Source organism: Elephas maximus, chromosome 8 (assembly GCF_024166365.1).
Source record: "Elephas maximus indicus isolate mEleMax1 chromosome 8, mEleMax1 primary haplotype, whole genome shotgun sequence".
NCBI lineage: Eukaryota > Metazoa > Chordata > Mammalia > Proboscidea > Elephantidae > Elephas > Elephas maximus.
In genome coordinates this window covers 20,517,129-20,543,626 of record NC_064826.1, presented here as the reverse complement: position 1 = coordinate 20,543,626, position 26,498 = coordinate 20,517,129, and the positions used below count along the sequence as shown (strand labels likewise).

The window sequence follows — 26,498 nt, the reverse complement described above, 5'->3', positions numbered from 1 at the left end:
AGAATCAGAAGAGAGTGGCCAGTACCTAGCGTCTGAAGGGCAGGGCCATTGTCTAAATGGTTACAGAGAACAGAGGATTATGTTCAAGCCTTGAGAGCTAATGTAATGGGCTCTGCTGACTTGCTTGGTGCCTGTTATCTCTTCTTTCCCTTCACTTTCTCGCATTTGTTATGGAAATATCTACCTTGTCCCTGTTCCACCATTTGTACTTTGGAAGCAGATAACTTGTATTCTAGATTTCACAGAGGAATTTTTGGATTTTGGACTTGGAGTTGATTTAAGACTTTTGCTATGATGTGACAGGGTGAATGTGTTTTACATGTGGCAAAGACATGAATTTTGGGGGAGCCAAAGGGTGGAACGTTATGAATTGAATTGTGTCCCCCACCAAAATACGTGTCAACTTGGTTAGGTCGTGATTCCCCGTATTGTGTGATTGTCCACCATTTTGTCATCTGATGTGATTCTGCTATGGGTTGTAAATCCTACCTCTGTGATGTTGATGAAGCAGGATTACAGGCAGTTATATTAATGAGGCAGTTCTCAATCTACAAGATTAGGTTGTATCTTGAGTCAGTCTTCTTTGAGATATAAAAGAGAGAAGCAATTACAAGGGACCTCATTACCACCAAGAAAGAAGTGCCAGGAGCAGCAGGTCCTTTGGACCCTGGGTCTCTGTGCCGAGAAGCTCCTCAACTGGGGAAGATTGATGACAAGGACTTTCCCCCAGAGCTGACAGAGAGAGAAAGCCTTCCCCTGAGTTGGCTCACTGAATTTGGACTTCTAGCCTCCTAGACTCTGAGAGAATAAATTTCTCTTTGGTAAGCCATCCACTTGTGGTATTTATGTTATAGCAGCACTAGATTAACTAAGACAGCCAACAAGTCTCAACATCTATTCAGCATCTCCACTTACCATGTCTTGTAGACATCTCAAGCTTCACATGTGCAGAATGGCATTTCTGATTTTCCTTCAGGAACTTTTCCTCTGACGTTCATTCCCAGCTCACTAAATGTGTGTTACATTCTTCCAGTTCCGCAGAACAAAAATCTTAGAGTCGCTCTTGACTCCTCTCACTCTAGCCTACATCCAAATCATCAGGAAATCTTGTCAGCTCTACCTTCAGAAATATGTGCAAACTCTAGCTGCTTCTCACCGTCTCCGCTGCTGCTACCCTGGTCCAAGCCACACTCATCTTTCAGCCTTATAATTGGTCTCCCTGCTTCCATCCTTGTCCCTCTTTCAGTCTGTTCTCACACAGCAGGCCAAGTGACCCTTTTAAAATGTAAATCAGAAAATCAGATCACATCTCTCCCCAGCTCAAAGCCTTCTAGAGACTTCCTATCTTATTCAGAGTGAGTCCAGCATCCTTAAGTGGCCCTCAAGGTCCCACCTACCTGACCTGGCTAATTGTACTGCCCCCATCTCCTATTGCTGTTTCCCTGGCCTGGAGTGCTTCGGACACAGGAACCATTTTGCCATTCCTCCATCAGGCCAATGTGCTCCTGCTGCAAACCTGCACCATTGCTTTCGCTGTTCTTTCTGCCTGGGATACTCCTCCCCCAAGATTTTCATGCCATTACTCTCACTTCCTTCAGGTCAAAGCTTAAATATCATCTGATCAGAAAGGCATTCCCCAACCATCTTCTATAAAATAGCAAGGGACCTCCTCTGGTCCTGCCTCCATATCTCCCTAGCCCTGCCTGCTTTATTATTTTTCTCTTTGGCACTTATCACCACCAGAAATAGTGTATATTTGTTTGTTTGTTGTGTATCTCCTTCTTGTTGTTGTTAGGTGCTGTCAAGTTGGTTCCAACTCATAGCGACCCTGTGTACAACAGAGCTAAACACTGCCAGTCCTATGCCATCCTCACACTTGTTGCTATGTTTGAGCCCATATCCTTCTAAAAAACCAAACCCGTTGACGTCTATATCATATCCTTCTAGAGGGATGTAGAATCTATGAAAGCAGGGACTTGTTATTGTTGTGTACTGATATCTCCCTGTGGCTACATTAATGCTTGACACACAGTTGTTGTTGTATGCCTTTGAGTTGATTCTGCCTTATAGGGTTTTCTAGGCTGTGATCTTTATAGAAACAAACTGCCACATTTTTCTCCCACAGAGTGGCTGGTAGGTTCAAACTACCGACCTTCAGTTAACAGCCAAACTCTTAACCCTGCGTCACCAGGGCTCCTTATGACCCACGGTAGGTGTGTCAGATGGATCTTGGCTGAAAGCAGAGAATACCAGAAAGATGTTTACCTGTGTTTTATTGACTATGCAAAGGCATGTATAGATCGTAATAAATTATGGATAAAATTAAAAGAATGGCAGTTCCAAAACGCTTAATTGTCCTCATGAGGAACCTGTATATAGACCAAAAGGTAGTCATTTGAACAGAACAGGGGGTTACTGTGTGGTTTAAAATCAGGAAAGGTGTGTGTCAGGGTTGTATCCTTTCACCATGCTTATTTAATGTATATGGTTAGCAAATAATCCGAGAAGCTGGACTATATGAAGAAAAAGACGGCATCAGGATTAGAGGAAGACCCATTAACAACCTGTGATATGCAGATGACACAACCGTGCTTGCTGAAAGCAAAGAGGACTTGAAGCACTTACTGATGAAGATCAAAGACTTGAGTATGGATTGCATCTCAACATAAAGAAAACAAAAATCCTCACAACTGGACCAATAAGCAACATCGTGATAAACGGAGAAAAGATTGAAGTTGTCAAGGATTTCATTTTACTTGGATCCACAATCAACAGCCATGGAAGCAGCAGTCAAGAAATCAAAAGACGCATTGCACTGGGCAAATCTGCTGTAAGAGACCTCTTTAAAGTCTTAAGCAGAGATATCACTTTGAGGACTAAGGCGGGTCTGCCTGACCCAAGTCGTGGTATTTTCAGCCACCTCATACGCATGCGAAAGCTGGACAATGAGTGAAGAAAACCAAAGAAGAATGGATGCCTTTGAATTTTGGTGTTGGTGAAGAATACTAACTATACCAAGGACTATCTGAAGAACGAACAAGTCTGTTTTGGAAGAAGTATAACTAGAATGCTCTTTAGAAGCAAGGATGACAAGACCTTGCCATCAGGAGGGACCAGTCCCTGGAGAAGGACATCATGCTTGGTAGAATATAAAAAACAAAAATGAAAAAAACTCACTGCCATTGAGTTGATTCCGACTCATAGGGTCATCAAAAAAGAGGAAGACCCTCAAGGAGATGTATTGACAGAGGGGCTGCAACAGTGGGCTCAAACATAGCAACTATTGTGAGGATGGTTCAGGACCGAGCAGTGTTTCGTTCTGTTGTACGTAGGGTCGCTGTGAGTTGGAATCAATTCAACGGCACCTAATAGCAACAACAACAAGGTGATTATTATGTGTTGACTGAATGAATATTGAATCTCTTGGCAAGTACTTGTCTCCCTGCATTTGATATTGGAGGCCTCTCCCTTCATTTGGCTTCCATGACACTACCATCTCCCAATTCTCATTTTTCCTTCTGACCTCTTTCTTGGTCTTCACAATTTTTTTCCCTCGGAACATTTGAATATTGAATATTACCCCAAGTTTTCTTGCTTCTCTTATGGTCCCACTTTACATATTATTTCTGGTCAATTTTATTCATGCTCTCTGCTTTCATTACCAAGTCCTTGTTGATGAGCCCCAAACTTACACCTGCATCACAGACTTTCATCCAAGCTCCACGCCTAGGCATCTGTCCTGTCAGCTCATGTGAAGATCTTTCTGGTACTGTCTTCCTCTGCAAATCTGTGCTCGTTCCCTGTTCTTGTTTTGTTTAATGAACCACCCACTAACTGAAGCCAGAAATTTGGGAGTGATCCTGGACTTACCTTTCCCTCACTGTTCACATCTACGTGGTCATTAGTCATTAAATTCTGGTTTTACCTCCTAAATATTTCACCTGTGCCTTCCATCCCCATTGTCTCAGTTCAGGCTCCCATTAGCTCCCGTGCGGACTGTTGAGTTAGTTTGCTGACTAGTTTGTCTGCCTCTAGCCTCAGCTCTTCCAAGCCATTCTTCACATAGCTGCCAGAGCAACCTTTGCAGAATGCTGTTCATCACCTTTGTAGGAGTCCCTGGATGGCGCAAGTGGTTAACGCAGTTGACTGCTAAAAGGTTGGAGATTCGAGTCCACCCAGAGGCATCTGGGATGAAAGTCCTGGCGATCCACTTCCAAAAAAGCAACCATTTAAAAACCCTGTGGAGCACAGTTATACTCTGACATGCTTGGTCCCCATGAGTTGCAATTGACTGGATGGCACCTGGAGGAAAAACCACCTTTACCAGTGTGTCCATCCTGTAGCCTAGAACCCTAAGGATGGCCAGGAGTTATTGTAGAGGGTTTTTGTGACCCACAGTTGGCTGTAGGCTGAATAAATAATACTGTCTCTCAAAGTATTGCTTACTAGTTTTCAAATAAACTAATTTATAATATCCTCTTTTCATCATCTGTTTTTCTGAGTAAATAAAACTATCATATAATAGAGGTTTCTTTTTTTTCCTGGTTGCTATAAAGGGCTCTTCATAATATTGGGTGCCGGTGTGCTATAAAATGAAGTACAGATTACTTTGCACAGCATATAAGGCCTGACCACCTGGCCTCATTCTGATTCCAGCCTCCCCCAGCTGAACCTCTGGTGCACCCCTTGCTTGGTCATGTTTCATATGCTGTTCTGCTTCCTCTGCTCAGAGTGCTTCCTCCCTGCCCCCTCCCAGGCCCCAGAGGCACCTCTCAAATAGCTACTCTGTGAAAACTTTTCCTGGCCGGAATAAAATCCACACTCCTTTCCAAGGCCTACTAAGGCCTTACGTTGTTTTGCCCATGTCGCCTCCTGCCCCCTTTTCACTGAGCTCCAGCCATATGGTTCTTGCAGTTCCTTCTGCTTCGGTGCATTTCCCCCAGGCTCTTCCCATGGCTGCCTCCTCCTCCCCCTCATTCAGGCCTCAAATCTAACGTGCCTACTCAGAGATAGTACACAACACAACCCTGCCTCCGCCATCTTATCACATTGCAAAGCAGAGTTACTCTCTGAAACTCTGATTTATCCTTTTGTCTTTGTTGTTGTGGCCCCCTCCACCAGAATGTCAGCTCATTCAGGTGGTGCCCTCTGCCTTCTTGCACATCACTGTGTCTCTAGGCCTAGAACCTGTCCTCAGCTGTTGACTGAGGAACCCCACTATCCCTGTAATTAAGGAGCCCTTGGGGAGAAGTGGTTAAGCATTCGGCTGCTAAGCAAAAGGTCGGCAGTTCGAACCTACCAGCTGCTCTTCGGGAGAAAGATGTGGCAGTCTGGTTCCATAAAGATTACGGCCTTGGAAAGTGTCCTGTGGAGCACTTCTACCCTGTCCTATAGAGTTGCTACGAGTCAGAATCTACTCGATGGGAACCGGTTGGTTTGTTTTTAATCCTTGTAAATTACCTCCCTTAGCATTTATACATTGTGTTGTGAAGTCTTTGTTGCTATTAGGCTTTGCAGCGTCTGATGCCAGGCTGGGCAGGCATTGTAAATGAGCGAGACAGGCAGTGGACATCCCAGAAAGCACATGATGGTTGACAGGGAGTCAGTCAGTTGTTGCCGGACTGAAATGATCGTAACAGCTAGAATTTATTGTGGGAGCAGGCACTATGCTGAGTGCTTTACTTAATTATATCTCATTTGTTTTAATCCTCACAGCCACAGTATGAGGAAAGCATTAATACGTTATCATCATTTAACAAATAGGGAAACTGAGGCACACAGAGGCTTAGTAACATGTTAACTCACAAATGCCAGAGCAGAGTTTCTAAGCCAGGGAATCTGAATTTAGAGCCTCCAGCTTTTAACATGGTTCTCTTCCCAGTGTTCACAGCTCTTCAGATTTTTCAAGAGAAGTCAGAAATCTGGACTTTTAGTGCTGTCTCCTGATTTTTAAATATTGGCAATTCATTCACATTTAAAAACTAACCAAACAAAAAAACTGTAGACCAAACAAAACAGGCATGATGGCCCTGATCATCCTGAAGACTGCCGGTTTGCTGTGTTGGTTTACATGGTGTTCCTTTGACCGGACTGTGAGTTTCTTAAGTGTAGGACTGTCTTGTTCATCCTGTGCGCTTGGGCTGAGCCCAGGTCCTGTCACTCATATGCTGGATGGATGGTCGCAGGAATGGATGCAACAGTCATGTCCTCTTCTGCTTTACACTCTTGCTCCACAATAAAGTAAAGCCTACCTATGGAACAGTTCTACTCTGTCCTATAGGGTCGCTGTGAGTTGGAATCGACTTGATGGCACTGGGTTTTGGTTTGATTTATGGAACGCTTCTACTCTGCAACACTTGGGACGCCATGAGTTAGATTTGACTCCACGGCGACTGTGGTTTATGTTGCAGTTATAAAATGCTTCCATATACATTATATGACTTTTTAAAAAGCCTCGATTGGCACTGCCACCAAGCTGTAGCACTCAGTAACCCTGGGTTTAACGGGAGATCAGAGAGGGTAAAAAACCCAGGAGGTGAACCAAGAAAGGACACATTGTTAAGCTGACTGCTCAGCCTGCTCTTATCACAGCTGGCTTATTGGTAGCGATGTTGCCCCATAGATTTCCTAGTGCCCAGCTCCACGTGTGAGAAAGCAGGGTCTCAAACATTGAGGAGTACTTATTTTAAGTTAGCAAGGTGTGAATACATCAGCCATTTCTGTGCAGTTTATGGACCATACAGTAGAGCTAGGGTTTTGGCAATTAGATATGGACTCATCTGCATGTATTTGATTTTCAGTGATTAGCTTGGCCTCCATTTTTTTTTAAAATAATTTTCATTGTGCTTTAAGTGAAAATTTACAAATCAAGTCAATCTCTCACATAAAAACTTATATACACCTTGCTACATTGCTCCCAAGTACTCTCCCCCTAATGAGACAGCCTGCTCTCTCCCTCCACTCTCTTTTCGTGTCCATTTCGCCAGCTTCTAACCCCCTCCACCCTCTCATCTCCCCTCCAGGCAGGAGATGCCAACATAGTCTCAAGTGTCCACCTGATCCAAGAAGTTCACTCCTCACCAGCATCCCTCTCCAATCCATTGTCCAGTCCAATCCATGTCTGAAGAGTTGGCTTTGGGAATGATTCCTGTCCTGGGCCAACAGAAGGTCTGGGGGCCATGACCACCGTGGTCCTTCCAGTCTCAGTCAGACCATTAAGTCTGGTCTTTTTATGAGAATTTGGGGTCTGCATCCCACTGCTCTCCTGATCCCTCAGGGATTCTCTGTTGTGTTCCCTGTCAGGGCAGTCATCGGTTTTAGGTGGGCACCATCTAGTACTTCTGGTCTCAGGATGATGTAGCCTCTGGTTCATGTGGCCCTTTCTGTCTCTTGGGCTCGTAATTACCTTGTGTCCTTGGTGTTCTTCATGATCCTTTGATCCAGGTGGGTCGAGACCAATTGATGCATCTTAGATGGCTGCTTGCTAACATTTAAGACCCCAGACGCCAGTCTCCAAAGTGGGATGCAGAATGTTTTCTTAATAGATTTTATTATGCCAGTTGACTTAGATGTCCCCTGAAATCATGGTCCCCAAACCCGTGCCCCTGCTACACTGGCCTTCGAAGTGTTCAGTTTATTCCGGAAACTTATTTGCTTTTGGTTTATTCCAGTTGTGCTGATCTCCCCTGTATTGTGTGTTGTCTTCCCTTCACCTAAAGTAGTTTTTATCTACCAACTAATTAGTGAATACCCCTCTCCCACCCTCCCACCCTCCCTCCTCTCATAACCACAAAAGAATGTTTTCTTCTCAGCTTAAACTGTTTCTCAAGTTCTTATAATAGTGGTCTTATACAATATTTGTCCTTTTGCAACTGACTAATTTCACTCAGCATAATGAGCTTGGCCTCCATTTTTACATGTTTTTTATTTGCTTTTTAATTTCCAAAATTAATTTTTAAAAATTATAAAATGGTATGATTACAGACATAAAAGTTGTATCCACCATTCTTCATTCTCCTCTGAAAGTCAACTTTTTGTCCTCTTTTTTTTTTTTTTCCGAACAATTTTGTTTCCTTTCCATCTAAATGTCAGAGTGGATAGAGTTAGCTACACCATTCAATATGGGTTAAAAAAAAGAACATAAAATTAGTTGACCGCCCCGGTGCCCACAAGAGGGACATGCTTTGGAAACTTTATCATCTACATTTTTCCTGTGGCTGAGAAGCATGCTTTTGGGCCTCAGTTGTTTGTAGAAACCAGAACTCAAAGTAGCTATCTGCTCTAATGCCGTGAGGGTGGAGGGAACAGAAGGTTTATTAGAGGGTCTGGGATGAGTGGCTGCAAGTGTAGTTGAAAAAGTTACTTCAATATGCATGTCATTTTATAATACAAATTCACTGGACCCCCAGTAAAACCCAAATTTTAGCCTGAAGATATGCAGGTGGTATTATGGGACAGCAGGTAAGGAGCCCAAGCAAATAGTGGTTAGAGGCTGCTCCAGTACACAGGAGGTAGGACATGTGGGTTTGAGTTTTGGTTTCCCACGAGCTAGAGGCATGACTTTGGGTAACTCACTTAGCCTTTCTGGATCTCACTTTAATCTGTAAAACGAGACAATCAGACCAGATGATCCTTCAAGGCTGTAGGTGGTTTAGAGTTGCCTCTGGGTAAAGAGAAGTTCTGTAGGCAGTTGGGTCTGACCAGCTGTCAGGAGGATAGAGCCAAAGGTAATAGTGCAGATTTTCAGCCCACTTTTATCAGGGTGATGTTTGTATATCCTAACAAGTCACACAGCAGAGGAGCACTCAGGATGAAAAAATTGAGTCTCCTGCCTCTACCGTCCTTCCATCCCTAGCTCCACTATCCACAGGCCACCTTTTAAAGATGGTTCACTCTTTCTGTTTTTAGCTTCTCTTGTGGTCACTTCCTTAAGGCTAAATAATATATTTAAATATCTGTTCTTGATTTGTCAACTTCAGATAATACCTGAAGATTTTTTTATAGGAAAAATAAGATTTTAGCTCACTTTTTCCTCTCTCCATTTCCCATTATTTTATATTTGTTATTTTAAATTATTTTATTATCTTTGTAATTTTAAACAATAAACCTTTATTTTTTGTTCCATCAACTTTATTATTTATTAGTATGCTTTAAGTGAAAGTTTACAGCTCAAGTTAGTTTCTCATACAAAAATTTATACACATATTGTTATGTGACCCTAGTTGCTATCCCTGTAATATGTCAGCACACTCCTCCTTTCTACCCCAGACTTCTGGTGTCCATTCAACCAGCGCCTGTCCATTTGTGCTTTCTCATCTCGCCTCTGGACAGGAGCTGCCCGTTTAGGCTCACGTATCTGCTTGAACTAAGAATCACTCTCTTCACGAGTATTATTTTATGTCTTATAGTCCAGTCTAATCTTTGTCTGAAGAGTTGGCTTCGGGAATGGTTTTAGTCCTGGGTTAACAGAGTCCCGGAGCCATGTCTTCTGGGGTTCCTCCAGTCTCAGTCACACCATTAAGTCTGGTCTTTTTACTGGAATTTGAGTTCTGCACCCCACTTTTCTCCTGCTCTGTCAGGGACTCTCTGTTGTGTTCCCTGTCAGGGCAGTCTTTGGTGGTAGCCAGGGGCCATCTAGTTCTGCTGGTCTCAGGCTGATGGACTCTCTGGTTTATGTGGCCCTTTTTGTCTCTTGGGCTAATATTTTCCTTGTGTCCTTGGTGTTCTTCATTCTCCTTTGCTCCAAGTGGGTTGGGACCAGCTGATGCATCTTAGATAGCTGCTCAATAGCTTATAAGACCCCAGACACCACTCACCAAAGTGGGATGCAGAACATTTTCTTAATAAACTTTATTATGTTCCATCAACTTTTAATAAAATCTTTTAACTTGCCATTTTGCAAGATGGGTTATAAGTGTCCCTACCCTTCCCCCTTTCTATATTCCGACTTCGGAGAGCTGTATTTTACCTTTGCATTGCCGAGCTTAATAGCCTCGTCCTGTCCTGCATCCACCATCAAGTGTTAGGTGCTTATCTTTATGTTTAGATTGTTGTTTGTACTGTGTTACCTCTCTGTACCTGCTCTGATGGTACTTCCAGAATTGTAACTGATTACCTGAAGTTTTTATGTCCTTTAAAAGCTGAGGAAATATTGGGTATGTGCTTGGAGGCTTAGCTACCATTCATTTATTCATTCATTCAACAGATATTTATCGAATACCAGAATTGTCATTGCAGTGCTATTTATAATAGTGACAGATTGAAAACAACCTAAATGATGAACGTTAGGGGATTAGTAAAATAACTATTGTACATTTTTACAGGAGAATGCCCAGTAATTAAAAAATAATGTAGAAAAATGTTATTAACAGGGAAAATTCATACTATATTTGGTGAAAAAAATTGTAAAGTGGTATGTACAATATAGGTCCACTTTTGTTTTAACGTGAGCCCTGGTGGCGCAGTGGTTAAAGAGATCGACTGCCAACCTAAAGGTCGGTGGTTTGAAACCACCAGCAGCTCTGGGGAGAAAGATGTGGCAGTCTGCTTCTATAGAGATTTACAACCTTAGAAACCCTAAGGGGTCACTATGAGTTGAAATCGACTCCATGATAGTGGGTGCATGAGTTTGTTTGAAAACAGGACAAAACCAGGCATATAAGAAACTAGTGGGGGAGGGGGGAAGCCAGGGGCATATACACCAAATCGTTAAACCTGTTTAATGTGGCTCTCTCAGGTGGTGTTAACATTTCTTTTTCTTTTTGTTTTTCCACCTGTATTTTCTCAGTTACCCGAAAGAATATGTGTCATTTCTGTAATAACATTTTCTTAAAAAAAAAAAAAAAAAAAAAGATGTAAAATTGGAATTGCCAACCTTAGTTATCCTGGAAATACTTGTGCTAAAAATAGCTCAGGAGTAGCTGATACAGATTCAGTAAATGTTTGCTGACTGAATGAGAGAATGATTGAACTGTACAGTGCCCTAGTTCAGTAGTATTGGCACTTCCACCTTCACTGTTTTATCCAGAAATAGGTTCTCAGTTCAGTTATCTCAGAAGAAGTATCATATATTGAACTGTCAGGCGGAATCTAGGAATCGGCGTTAGCGGGATGATGCCTGCGTAATGACAAACTCAGCCAAATCGAGGCCTGCCACAGAGCAGCCAGGCAACAATGCTATAGTTCACAGCGAGCAGGACCTGAATAAAGTCTCCTTTGTGCTTGCCTGAGACTGAGGGGCGGGACTTGTGACGATTTATATTATTTCTCCTTAATGGAAAGGAGGCAGCCTTTAATCCTGCTATCACATGACAACTACTTATTTGATTTTTGGTAATTTGGGGAGCAGCTGTGGCCAAACGATTATTCTGTAAAACGAGCCCTGCCAGGTGCATTCTGACCCATGTACACATGCCCAGGCAGACCAGGCCTCCTATCCCACGCTTCTGATGGAAGCATCGCTTCAGCATCTCACCAGCTTTTTACTTGTATTCGTAGCTGCAAGTAGGCATTTACATATTTGAATTTGCCCACATCTTCTGATCCTGTTTATCACGGTCATCAACATCCATCGGGTGCCTGCTCCACGCAGGGCCCCGGGCCAGATGCTGTGTAAGATGTTGTACCGTGTGAGATGATAGATGGCTTCCCGCTTTGCCAGGTGGGTCAGCATTAGTTTTATTTTTAACAGATTAAATCACAGTGTAAAGAAAGAACCTGGTGTGGCAGCAGCCGAGAGCTGTGTTCCTGGGGTCCATCCCCCCCGCCCCCACCCCACATCAGCTGTCTTGATGTTCGTGGATGCCCCTTACTCTGCCATACACTTTCAGGAGCCGTATCCTCTGCCTGCAACGCCCTTCTATCATCCCAGTGCCTGATGGAGTCCTAGCCGAAGACCATCTTCTCCTTCAGGAAACCTGCTTGATGTCCTTACGGCCTGTTTTCTCAGTGCCCCCTTAGTTTAGCCCTTTGGCAAACCTATTAGCAATCATCACCAGAATACGGTTCTTTTTTTTAGCGGCAAAACCTATATATAAAACCTTTTGTACTTAGATTTTTCGTTCAGTCTTTCAGTATGTACTTAGTTTTGGTTCTAGACTATAAATCTTTAAAAGGTAAACCCGTTTCCAAGGCTTTAATCTTTACAGAAGCAGATGGCCACATCTTTCTCCTGTGGAGTGGCTAGTAGGTTCAAACCACTGGCCTTTCAGTTAGCAGCTGAGCACTTAACCATTGTGCCACCAGGGCTCCTCCTTATAGTCTAAGGGCTTAAAAACATGTTTGAATAAAGAAACACAATCAGAGAATTACGTAGATAGAATCCTCTATAATAAAAAATTTGTTTTCTGATTGTGAACACCCGTTGAGGCTGGGTGTGAGTCTTTCTATCCCTGTAGCGTTGAAATTATCATTAGGGACAGGTTGGCCTGAGTTATTGTTTGAACCCACTGTATTAGAAATTCCAGTGATATATTAATAGCCTGTGATTAGAAGCAGTAGTCGTTTTAAAATTTGAAAATAGAATGTAGAGTTGCATTGTTCAGTATGGTAGCCAAAAGCCACACGGGGCTATTTAAATTTAAATTAATTAAAGTTAAATAAATAAAAAATGTAATCCCTCAGTCATTAACAGTAGTCACATTTCCTGTGTTCCACAGCCACATGTGGTTAGTTAGTGGCTGCCGTTCTAGACAGTGTGAACAGGGAACGGTTCCATCTTGTAGACAGTGCTATTAGCTTGATCTGGAACCTGAAGAACTGACATGTTTTGGAGCATTTGGTAATGTAGATTCACCCAAATATTCTTCTATGGAAGGATTTTATTCAGTTGAAGCATTTCTTTACACTTTTCTTTGGTTGTGGCACCCTCTAGTGTTTCAGCTTTGCTCTAGCAATAACTTGATGAAGTAGTCTGTGACTTGAGTCCAGAAGATTGACATGTTTTAGAAAATTCTATGTGCCTGTTTATTTTTCTAGGGGGACAGGTTTCTCCCATCCTGAAAAGGATCCGTGATTCAAAAAATATCAAGGGCTACTCTCTGGTAGAGTATATGGTCAAAATTCCTAGTGTCTGATCTATAAGCGTTATTTCTCCCAATGTAAAACTAAATCATGTCACTTTCCTTTGGAATTTCTGTGCTTTCGCTGTCTTTATATGTGGTATAATAATACTAAAAACAAGAACAATGGTATTATATTATTCTCAAATGCTCAGTATATACCATGTCCTGTTTTAAGTCCTTTAACAAATGTTAACTCATTTGGCCCTCACAGTAATTCTATGAGATAGGTTCTATTATTATCCCCACTTGACGGATGTTAAAACTAAGGCATAGAAGTTGAGTGAAACTTGTCTAAGGTGCTAATGAGTGGCAGAGCAAGGATTTGAATCTGTTACTTTGGCTCCAGTCTCCATCTTCACCACCTTGCTGGAGAAGCAAAGATAAATGTGTAAGCAGCTGTGAGGTATAACAGAGAGGAAATTTTCTGTGCCCTGTACACATTGGGTCTAGTTGTGTAATGAGATAAGACAATAATTCTAAATCTCTGATAGCCGTGCTGGAAATTAATAGTCAGTACCCACTATTGATTTTCAGTAGCTATGCATAGAGCCGCACAGCCTGCCAAGCATTTAGAGTGGTAGATGAAGGTCAAAGGTGCCTTTGCTACCACATTGTCTTTGATTTGTCCAAACACCTAAACTAGTCTATTCATTGAATAATATGACAAATCTTTTTGACTATCACTATTATTTTCATTAAAAGACATTATTATTATGTCAGTTTGTGATTTGCTGCAGTGTTCGAAGTTTTAAACGCCTTACTGAGTAGGTGAGATAGTCTCTCGAACAGATAGAATTCTGAAGGGGCTGAAGTTTGTGTTCATACCTCCCTACTTCCCTTTCTTTGTGTACCCCCTTTTCACGTCTTTCTTGTCTTGTTTCTTTCTTCCAGGTGTTTCATACTCTTCTGCTGTTGCTCTCTGGCTGCCAGAGGTCCCTGTCTGACCTCCTCTTCTGTTCAATCCCATTTCATCTAAGAGAGTGTCTCCTGTTTCAGTCCTTTGTTCCTCATTCTGTCCCTTTCCTCGTCTCTGCTGATACTCAGCAATCGTTGCTTTGGGGTTTTTGATCTAGCTGACTTTCCTCCTCTGAGGTTTTTGTGCCTCTGCTGTGGTACCTGCATCACTTCTTTGTACTCATAGAGCTCTCAGACTTTTAACATCTTAGACAGTGTCTTAGTCATCTAGTGCTGCTCTAGCAGACATACCACAAGTGGGTGGCTTTAACAAACAAATTTTTTCTCTCACAGTCTAGGAGGCTAGAAGTCCGAATTCAGGGCTCCAGCTCCAGGGGAAGGCTTTCTCTCTGTGTCAGCTCTGGGGGAAGGTCTTTGTCATCAGTCTTTCCCTGGTCTAGGAGTTTCTCAGTGCAGGGACCCTGGGTCCAAAGAATGCCGCTCCACTCCAGGTGCGTCTTTTCTTGGTGGCATGGGGTCCCTATCCTCTCTGTTTGCTTCTCACTTTTATATCTCAAAAGAGGTTGTGCCCCGCCTCATTATCATAACTGTCTTGAATCCTGCCTCATCAACATCATAGAGGTTAGGACTTGCAACACATAGGATAATCACATCGGATGCCAAAATGGTAGACAACCACATAATACTGGGAATCATGGCCTAGTCAAATTGGTGCACATTTTTGGGGAACACAATTCAATCTATAACATTAGGCAAGGACTGTGCTTTATTCACTTTTTAAATTCATATCCCCGGGGCCCAGTACACTACCTGGTTTATAGGAGACTTTCAGGGGTTATTTTTAAAATAAAACTATTGAGGATTGTGAAGTGTATGTGTGTGGCGGGGTGGTGGGGAGGGGGGATTCACTTTTGCCAGACTTGGGAATAGAAAATACAAAGGAATGACATGAAGAACACATTGTTTTGTTATTGTTTTAATCTAATTTAAGGAAGGTGAGTCTAGAGTGGTTTGGAAGAATAGGGATCAAACCTGGAGTTAGGGAGACTATATTACTGCCAGTATGAGAAAAAGTGGCAGTGGGAATGAAAATACATTTAGAAAGAAAATGTAACAAGATGAACAGACCATAGTGGGAGAAGAGAGAAAGGAGTCAAAGAATGCTGCACGGTTCTGAGCTTGAGAACAGTCTTCTACTTTTTTGTCTTCATATTTCCTCTTGGGCTAGCTAGGCGGTGGTAGGTACTGGCCCAGAAATTCATCCCCAGAGTCTTAGTGCAAGGCTAAGTAAAGCCTGGTAAAGAAAGCAGACTTTGGAAATGATGCAGCTTCATAAGGAAAGTAATTTGTGAGAGATTTCAATTTTAGTTATTCAATGAAGGATCTCAGTATTTCAGGATAAAATAAACAGATAAATGAAAAACTAAGAGTACATAGTTACTTAGGCAAAGCAGCATGTGTAAGCCTATTCTCTAAGCCTTTTTTGAGTCATCAAACTCAAGATTTTGTACTCAGCTTACATCTGTGTATGAGACAAACCGTGATGGTGGTCTTATAAAAATGCCCTTAGAATCACTTCTTTATTGAAGATATAAAAAGTCCGCATCTGCTGCCTACCAGAGCTCTATGAATAATTTCTTATAAGTGCATATACTTTCTCCCCTTTATATTAATCAGGGTATGTATCAAACCATGTGAAATATTTCAGAGAATTTAATTCTGGGAATTGGTTACACTGGTGTTGGAAAACTGAAAGAGCAAAAGGTGGACACTGAGGTAATCCAGATATTAATTACTACAGGAAGCAGCTACCACCCCTAGGACTGGGTGAACAGAAGAGAAGAACCAAGGAGTCGGTGGGGCCCCATACCGCTGGTAATCTGACCAGGGTGGGATGCCAGCTGCTTGCTGGTGCTTATTTTCCAAGGGAGAAGGGGCACAGTTGCAGCTGGGGGATGAAGCTGTCTTCTCGCTGGAGCAACACTGATAAGAATGAAAACAGGAAGGAAACCCCTTCTTCCCTCCTCTTCCATTTCATTCTTTTGCCTTCCATTGACAGAATCTAACAGGAAGCTGGCAGGCAAGTCTGGAAAACATAGCTGGCTGACCCAGCCTGGAACTGTGTATAGGGCAGCTCAGAACGAAAAGAAGACAAAAAAAAGAGGGCATGGAGGTAAGAGACAAGAGATAGGTGGCCAGCACAAGCAACCGTGAAGAGGAATTACAGAAACTGTAATTGCCTGGATTTACCTTTAGTCCTGACATCAGCAATGATATCCCTGGTTCCACATCCTCTTCTGAAACTAGCCTGAATTTCTGGCAGTTCCCTGTCAATATACTTCTGCAGCCGTTTTTGAAAGATCTTCAGCAAAATTTTGCTTGTGTGTGATATTAATGATATTGTTCTATAATTTCTGCATTCACTTGGATCACTTTTCTTAGGAATAGGCATAAATACGGATCTATTCCTATCAGTTGGCCAGGAAGCTGTCTTCTGTATTTCTTGGTATAGACAAGTGAACACCTCCAACGCTGCATCCGTTTGTTGAAACATCTCAATTGATATTCCATCAATTCCTGGAGCCCTGTTTTTTGCGAGTGCCTTCAAAGCAGCTTGGACTTCTTCCTTCAGTACCATTGGTTCCCTATCATATGCTGCCTCTTGAAATGGTTGAACGTGGACTAATTCTTTTTGATATAATGACTCTGTGTATTCCTTCCATTTTGTTTTGATGCTTCCTGCGTTGTTTAACGTTTTCCCCGTAGAACCCTTCACTATTGCAACTCAAGACTTGAATTTTTCCTTCAGTTCTTTCAGCTTGAGAAACACCGAGCGTGTTCTTCCCTTTTGGTTTTCTATCTCCAGCTCTTTACACGTCATTATAATACTTTACTTTGTCTTCTCAAGCCGCCCATTGGAATCTTCTGTTCAGTTCTTTTACTTCATTTCTTCCTTTTGCTTTAGCTGCTCGATGTTCGTGAGCAAATTTTAGAGTCTCCTTTGACATCCATTTTGGTCTTTTCTTTCTTTCCTGTCTTTTCAGTGATCTCTTGCTTTCTTCATGTATGATGTCCTTGATGTCATTCCACAGCTGATCTGGTCTTTGGTCATTAGCGTTCAGTGGGTCAAATCTATTCTTGAAATGGTCTCTAAATTCAGGCGGGATATACTAAAGATCCTGTTTTGGCTCTCGTGGACTTGCTCTGATTTTCTTCAGTTTCAGCTTGAACTTGCCTATAAGCCAATTGATGGTCTGTTCCAAAATCGGCCCCTGGCCGATGTAGTCAGTTTGATTCCTGTGTGTTCCATCTGGTGAGATCCATGTGTATAGTCACCATTTATGTTGGTGCAAGAAGGCATTTGCAATGAAGAAGTTGTTGGTCTTGCAAAATTCTATCATTCCATCTCCGGCATTGTTTCTATCACCAAGGCCATATTTTCCAACTACTGATCCTTCTTCTTTGTTTCCAACTTTCGCATTCCAATCACCAGTAATTATCAATGCATCCTGATTGCATGTTCAATCAATTTCAGACTTCAGCAGCTGATAAAAATCTTCTATTTCTTCATCTTTGGCCCTAGTGGTTGGTGCGTAAATTTGAATAATAGTTGTGTTAACTGGTCTTCCTTGTAGGCGTATGGAATACCAGAAGGATGTTTACCTGTTTTATTGACTATGCAAAGGCAATTTGTGTGGATCATAACAAATTATGGGTAACATTGCGAAGAATGGGAATTCCGGAACACTTAATTGTGCTCATGAGGAACCTTTACATAGATCAAGAGGCAGTTGTTCCGGACAAACAAGGGGATACTGATTGGTTTAATTTCAGGGAGAGTGTGCGTCAGGGTTGTATCCTTTCACCATACCTATTCAATCTGTATGCTGAGGAGATAATCCAAGAAGCTGGACTATATGAAGAAGAACGGGACATCCGGATTGGAGGAAGACTTATTAACAACCTGCGTTATGCAGATGACACAACCTTGCTTGCTCAAAGTGAAGAGGACTTGAAGCACTTACTAATGAAGATCAAAGACCACAGCCTTCAGCATGGATTACACCTCAACATAAAGAAAACAAAAATCCTCACAACGGGACCAATGAGCAACATCATGATAAATGGAGAAAAGATTGAAGTTGTCAAGGATTTTATTTTACCTGGATCCACAATCAACAGCCATGGAAGCAGCAGTCAAGAAATCAAAAGACACATTGCATTGGGTAAATCTGCTGCAAAAGACCTCTTTGAAGTGTTAAAAAGCAAAGATGTCACCTTAAAGACTAAGGTGAGCCTGACCCAAGCCATGGTATTTTCAATCACATCATATGCATGTGAAAGCTGGACAATGAGTAAGGAAGACCGAGGAAGAATTGACACCTTTGAATTGTGATGTTGGCAAAGAATATTGAATACACCATGGACTGCCAAAAGAATGAACAAATCTGTCTTTGAAGAAGTACAACCAGAATGCTCCTTAGAAGCAAGGATGGCGAGACTATGTCTTCCATAATTTGGACGTGTTGTCAGGAGAGATCAATCCCTGGAGAAGAACATCAGGCTTAGTAAAGTACAGGGTCAGTGGAAGAGAGGAAGACCCTCAGCAAGGTGGATTGACACAGTGGCTGCAACAATGGGCTCAAGCATAACAATGATTAAGAGCCTGGCGTAGGACCAGGCAGTGTTTCCTTCAGTGGTACACAGGGTTGCCACAGAAGGGACTGAATGGCACCTAACAACAACATCTTAGTTTATTTGTTTTTAAAGTTCATGTATTCATATGATAAAAGATCAAATTGAATGAAAATCTGTGGTCTTTGACCACAGTCTTCCCCTACTGATTAGCCCTACTGCTCAGAGGCAATTGCTTTAATTGTTTTGTTTATAGTATTATAAAACAATAATACCACCATGTATGTACCTGCCACTCACTATTGCTTGATTTATCTAACTTGGGCACTGCTGACTCCCTTCTATTAAAGATAAGGATTACTTACTTTCCCCTCTGTTTTTGATAGTTACATTGTAATGTTAAGTTCTTGTATCTACTCTCCATAGTATCTCCTGACTCACTCACTACATAAGGATTCCCCCAATTCTCCTCCCCTTTCCTGCTTCATCTTTGCTTTTACATTGTCATGGTGCATAACTTTTACATTCTGTATTGTATCATATTTAATTTTCAGTATTTTGTCTATAGTTAGAGTCTTAAAATGGAAAACAATAAACTGCATTTACATGACTAGAACTTTATAAATCTTTTTTCATTATAGAGGCTGGTGGCATGGGAGGATTTTTTCTTTTCCCATGTACAAATCAGATACCACCCGTAGGCTATTTGAAAGAGAATATTCCTAGGTCAAATGGATTCTCTTGTCTTAAGCTCCTTTAAGTTACTCAGAATTATGCCACGCTTTTTTTTTTTTTTTTTTTTTCACCTTGCTTCTATTTTCACCCTGACTTTCTTGTGCAGTCTTGTTTTTCCCTCCTGCTATGGTAATATTTTGATCTATTACCCTAGTGTCCCCCAAGAAGCACATCCTATCCTTCAGGCTTCTTTGAGAAAGGATTTTCTATTGAGTGAAATTTTTATCGTAGTTATGAAGTTTAGAGTCTGGATATGTCGAAAACTGTGAGTTGAGCCTCTCTTTGTTGTCCTACCCCTGGCTTGGACCCTAGGCGAGGTCTTGGTCTGAGACTTTTCCCTTAGGCATTTCTGGTAGCTTTTCGTTTGATGTGATAATGTTATTGATTAGACTAATGCTTTCTTTTACATTTAGTTATACCTTGATTAGATTCCCTGGCCTGCTCTTCTTCTTACTTTGATTTTTAAAATACTGGACACTTATTCTCATCTATTATGTGTGTATTAGACTAAATTTAACTCTCTTGCACATTTCTTCCAAATTCCATTGGCTCCCTATGTGTTATTATTTTACAGTGTATTTCCTCCTTTATTTCTTCAATTGCTAGGCATTTCTTTCATATATATATTTTTCCTGATTATAAAAATAGTCAATTTCCATTGAGGAAAAATAAGGACGATCCTGGAAAGATTAAATAATGTTCATCTTAATTCCCGCCACCCAGAAATAACCACAGTTAACATTTAACTGTCTGTGTGTGAATATATTTCTAAGTATATTTTGTCTCATGGATGTGTAGTTCTTACCTGTTACCCCACTGTTGGACATTTAGACTGTTTTCAGTATCTTGGTGTTAAAAATAATGCTATAGAGAATATCTTAATGATTATCTTTGCATAAATATCGGTCTACATTTCTGATGATTTCTTTAAACTAGATTCATTAAAAAAATGTTAAGCATAAAGGGAGAATGAAGAAGACCAAAGATACAAGGGAAAGATTAGTCCAAAGGACTAATGGACCACAACTACCACAGTCTCCACCAGACAGAGTCCAGCACAACTAAATGGTGCCCAGCTACCACTGACTGCTCATACAGGGATCACAATAGAGGGTCTTGGACAGAGCTGGAGAAATATGTAGAACAAAATTCTTACTCACAGAAAAAAGACCAGACTTACAGGCTTGACAGAGACTGGAGAAACCCCAAGAGTATGGCCCCCAGACAGCCTTTTAGCTCAGTAATGAAGTCACTGCTGAGGCTCACCCTTCAGCCAAAGATTAGATAGGCCCATGAAACAAAACAAGACTAAAGGGGCACACCAGCCCAGGGCACACCAGCCCAGGGGCAAGGACTAGAAGGCAAGAGGGGACAGGAAAGCTGGTAATAGGGAACCCAAGGTTGAGAAGGGGAGAGTGTTGACATGTCATGGGGTTGGTAACAAATGTTACAGAGCAGTATGTGTACTGATGGTTTAATGAGAAGCTAGTTTGTTCTGTAAACCTTCATTTAAAGTACAAAAAAAAAATTTATGCATAAATCTGCCTTCTTAAATAATGTTCTTAACAAGATAATATCTGGAAAAAAATGGAAAAGATATACATTATTATAATTTTGGGGGAAATTACCTGTGATAATGGTATCCTGACACAATTTTCAGCTTACTTGTCCACTTGAAGATATATTTTTAGTTAGGTGCACTCAAAGTATATTTCCCATTTCGGATTAGGAAATGTTCAGTTAACATTCTTTCATAACCATGTTTCTGTGTTTAGTAGTTCATGAGCTACTCAACTCTCAAGCTTTGGATCCCTGTGTATTGACTACAGCTTCCAGTGTGCTCTGGGACAGGAAAATATGTTTTTCTCTATTCTCTCCACTTGATCTTTCAGTCCCACCCTTCCTGTCCCAGAATAGCAAAGGTAGGAACCCCTGTGTACCAAGCTGCCCCCCCCCGAAATACTTTGTAGTTCATATAACAAAGAAGGAAATTTAGATGAAACATGTATTGATGAAGCACATATTGAGCCCCAAGGTGATGTTCCGGACAGAGGTTTTGGAAAAACCGTTATCATGTTAAGTTATTGTTTTGGTGAATGATTTTTTTAATAAAAAGGAAATGTTTGTGTTAAGGAATCCTCTGAACCACTGGCTCTGGGCTACAGATGGCTAGATAGGCCATTTTATTTAGGTGTGATGTTGAGAGTCACAGGTTATGTGTTGCCAGCGGTCTCATGTTACTATTCACATCAGTTCAGAGAAACCACTATCGGATCCATGTGCTGGCTCTCCATTTTGTGTGCTGCCATGAAATTATGGGCGGGGCCTTGGTTTCTTATAGTTCCCTGATGTCTACATTAAAGGTGAAGAAATTTAGGCCCAGTGTTTGTGAGCCTCATCAGGTAATGAGTCAAGACAATCAAAAAGACCTAGGAATCCTGGCATCATCAGAAAATTAACATTGAGCACTTGTGTGTGTTGCGGGGGAGGGGGGCACCGTGCACCTCACTTCGTCTGGATAATCTCATTAATCCCCATGTCATCCTTGTGAGGATAGGTACTATCATTCTCTCCATTAAAAACCAAAAAAGATGAAATTGAGGCTTAGCAGTTAAGTAACTTGTCCAGGGGTTCTGGATATGTGGTTAATAGGCTGTGGTGGTTTTTAAAATTCAGATTATCTACTATGTTGTCATCTGTTAGTAGTTCCTATCAATTTTGCAGCTACAGAACCTGACTTTTCATGGATGAAAGCTAATACTTCCCAAAAATTGACTAGGGGGGAATGTGGTGATCTCCAGCAATATGTGTATGTCATCATGTCTGGCTTTGAGACAACCTGTTTTATGGCTTATCTTATGAAAACACTGAAGCCATGATTTGCAGATAACCCACTCTGGTTCACAGAAGTCTAAGGTACCTTCGTCTCTGCTTTCTGTAGAGTGTGCTGAATAAAACTGGCTAGGCTGAAGGATGGGGTGGGGGAGGGAGGTGAAAGGGATAAGGCACCGGGCTGGAGTGACAAGCCTGTGAAGCAGACAGCCCTATTGATTTATGCTGTGAATTGCATTCTGGAGAAAAGAATTCAAATCTATTATGCCAAGTGCATAGCGTACAAATCCTTTTGAAAAGCAGTTAGATGGCATCTAATCCCAAATCATTTAAAAACAATTTTGAAGTAACCGGAATTCTAAAATGCCCTAACGCAGTTTGTCTCTTAGACTAGAAGAACAGTGAAATGGATGGAAAAATAGTGTTTTAATGGTACTTTCCTCTCATATATTATGTTTAATCGTGTGTTAAATTGCAGTTCAGATATGTACAAATCTGGAGCAAGGATGTATTTCCTTGGATATTCACAGCAAAGGTAGGATATGGAAAAATCCTTAAGGCAGCACTATCAGATACCTCTCTTTAAAAAAAAAAAAATTATTCTGGCATAATTACAGATTTATGGAAAAAGTGCAAGAATAATACAAAGAATTCTCATATGCCCCTCACTCAAACCAAAAAACAAACACACTGCCGTCAAGTCAATTCCGACTCAGACGCTGTAGGACAGAGTAGAACTGCCCCGTAGGGTTTCCAAGGCTATAAATCTTTACAGAAGCAGACTGCCACATCTTTCTCCTGCAAAGCAGCTGGTGGGTTCGAACCTTTCAGTTAGCAGCTGAGCACTTTAACCACTGCACCACCAGAGATCCTTGCCCTCCACCCAGATTTCCCAAATACTGACATTTTACCACATTTTCTTTATCCTTTTCTCTACTAAATACATATTATTTTACCAGGTACTTCTCAAAAAGCTCCATCTGAAGGAACAAGGATGCATGTTCCTGAAGGTCATATGCCACAGGGAGACAGGACAGGGGAGTTGACCTCAAGCAGAAAAGAAAGCGTAGAAAGGGGTTTAAATCCTGACTCAGTGATTCCTAATCTTCTGGGATTTGTGGCACCCTGTGATGGTTTTATTTTATAGTTAAAATAAATTTTATTTTGAAACACAGGATACTCTTTGAGGTAGTTGGATATTCCCAGAGTAAGAATCACTGGGTTAGAAGGATGAATTGTGATGTGTAGAGTGGTATGAGAGCGAAAACAGACAGTTAAAAGAGCAAAAAAAAAAAAAAGACTAGAAAAGCACAAGAATTTAAAACAGGAATGAAGAATGTCAGGAAAGTAAAAGTGTGGTCATCTCCATGAAAACAGCTAATGGGAAGAAGGAAGACAAAGCAGGAGGAAGCTTAAGAATGCAGGTCACTCAGAGGAACAAAGCATTTTAGATGTCCTCCAAGAAGGAAAAGGAGAGTTTTACCATAGAGTGGAATGAAAATGAGGGCAGGATTTTAGGAGAATAGATGATTATGTTCTTTTTTGTTGTAGCCATAAAGGTCACATTTCTGCCCTTAGATGGCCACTGTTTTGTTTTTAACTCCAGATATGCAGTACTGTATAATACTACATGATAGTCAAGGTTCAAATCTGTGGTGTGGCTTTATACAAGTGGGGATAATATTAGTGTGCAAGTTAAACACTTAGCTTTCAATGAGTCAAAATTTAAGATAGGTATACTCTTTGACCTTTGACCTAGCAATTTTTACCTTTAAGAATTTAAGGAATAATAAGTAGGCAACGTTTAATATGCAAGGATGTTCACTGCACTGATGTTTATAATAGCAAAACATAAGCTATGTAGCAGTAGGCAATTGGTTATTTAAATTATGGCATGATCCATACAATGAAGTATTTGCTTGCAGCTATTTAAAAAGGATGTAGTAGATCTGTATGTTTGATGTGTCAGAATGTCCAGATATATTGTAATATGAAGAAAGCAAACTATGGAACAGTGTGTGTAATACGAGCCTATTTTTATTTTAAATCTATAGATGCGTATGCTCCCAGAAATATTTTTTAAGGATAACCAATTTCTCTGTAGTTAGAGAACAAATCTTTAACTCACTATTTTATGAGTTCTGCATTGTTTTAGGGGTTACAAGAAGCACAGTTCTATAAGCAGAAAAAAACAATTTGAATAATGGCATTTTTGGAAAAAAATGTTTAACTCCCGTTTTAATTTGTCTTTGAAATAAAGAAATACAAAGAAAATGTTAAGTATTTCTCCTGTTTACTTACTAAGTGTTTTTATGTTCACAGTGTCAAACGCTAGTCACTGGGATATTTTAATGTCTTTATTGTTATTTTTAAATATCTTTTTATTGTTATATGTCATATCAAAGATATTGTCTTGTGACCTGACGTATAAAATTAGTATAGTTAATTCCCATCAAAATGGATTCACAAAAGGAATATTCCATTTCTATGTTACATTTGAATGTTTCTCCCCGTTTCCTATGACATGGTACCGTGAGGTTGGTCGTGAAATTAGAGGCTTGTCAAAGTTTTCCTGCTCTTGAGGAAAATGCCTCTTAGTTTGAGCGTTGTTTTATATTATACACTAAATCCTGTTCTCTTGGCTGTTTCTTGCCTTTTTTCCTGACAGTGGATCTTCATGGAGGAACACGCAGTGACCCAGACTGAACACATGGCTACCATAGAAGCCCATGCAGTGGCCCAACAAGTACAGCAGGTCCATGTGGCCACCTACACTGAACACAGTATGCTGAGTGCTGATGAGGACTCGCCTTCTTCTCCCGAGGACACCTCTTATGATGATTCAGATATACTCAACTCCACAGCAGCTGATGAGGTAACAGCCCATCTGGCTGCTGCAGGTAATGTTAATTGTGTTGGAAGTTCTTCATTTTTTGCTTGTGTGCCCCATAGGGTTTCCAAGGACCAGCTGGTGGATTTGAACTGCCAGCCTTTCGGTTAGCAGCCTGAGCTCTTAGCCACTTTGCCACCAGGGCTCCACTTCACTTAGAGTACCATGCATATCTGAAAGAACCTAGGATTCAGACACTCTCACATTTGTTTTCATTACAGGTTTTTTTCAAGCCTCGCATTTATAACTTGAACCTGTATTGAACTGAGATCAGTTTGAGAATCATTTACTATTTTAGTGTTAATGATTTTGGGTTTTTTTCATCCATTCCAATAATCTTTTCGCTTTTACCTGAAGCATTTAGTCTGTTTACATTAAATATACTTACTGATATATTTAGGTTTAAATTTACCTTCTTTACGATATACATTCTGTCTATCCTGTCTGTTCTGTGTTTCGTTTTCCTTCATTTTTTCTTTTGGAGTAATCGAAAAGTTTTTCTTTTTTTTTGTTGATATAAAGAAACTTCTTGTTGGAAGTTGTGTTCACTTTTGCTATTTGATACTCCTAGAAATTATAGCATACATCAAAGTCTTACATGACTGATACCTTCATCTTCCTCCTGGAGAATACAAGGAGCCCCGGTGGTACCGTGGTTAAACACTCGGCTATGAACTGAAAGGTCATTGGGCTGAATCCACCAGCCACTCCACAGGAGAAAGATGTGACAGTCTACTTCTGTAAAGATTTACAGCCTTGGAAACCCTAATGGGAAGTTCTGCTCTGCCATATAGGGTTGCTGTGAGTCAGAATCAACTCAACGGCAGTGGGTTTTTTGGTGTGGACAAGTGTCTTAGAACGTGTGAATTTTATCCCTTGCTCTGACCTATATGTTAATTGTTGTCCTGTGTATTTTGAGCCCCATTAAAACATTATTTTGTTTTATACATAGTTAATGTTTTTTTTTTTTTCTTGCATCTCCAGCCTGTCTTCTGAGGAGTTTTTCTTCTGCCTAAAGACATCATTTAGCATTAACTTCAGCATGGGTCTGCTGGTAACAAATTCTCTCAGTTTTGTCTGTCTGAGAATGTCTTTATTTAACCTTTGATCTTGAAGGGTGCTTTCACGGGGTACACAGTTCTAAGCTGGCAATTACTTTCCTCGTTTTGAAGATACCGTTTCAGTGTCTTTGGTTTCCACTGTTGCTATGGAGAAGTCAGCCCTTTCGTTCTGACACTTGCTCCTTTGAAGGTTATCTCGCCACACAGATCCCTCCCCCACAGCTGCTTTTTGAAGCTTTCTCTATCTTTAGTTTTTGGGATGTATCTGGCTATGGGTTTCTTCTTATTTATTCTGTTTAGGCTTATTTGGACAGTGTGAATCTGTAGATTGATGACTTTCATCAATTCTGGAAAATCTTAGTCATTAAC

General features: G+C 41.0%; 1 protein-coding gene across 2 annotated transcripts in view; it reads left to right on the top strand.

Annotated features, from left to right (window-relative positions):
- Window positions 1-26,498, top strand: part of NRF1 (nuclear respiratory factor 1) — a 158,517-nt gene that overhangs the window by 45,876 nt on the left and 86,143 nt on the right. For both annotated transcript variants that reach the window (XM_049893065.1, XM_049893066.1), the window contains one exon: window positions 24,847-25,078. In XM_049893065.1, the coding sequence (XP_049749022.1) occupies window positions 24,856-25,078 (223 nt within the window). In that variant the 5' untranslated portion in view covers window positions 24,847-24,855. The remainder of the gene's footprint in view (window positions 1-24,846; window positions 25,079-26,498) is intronic.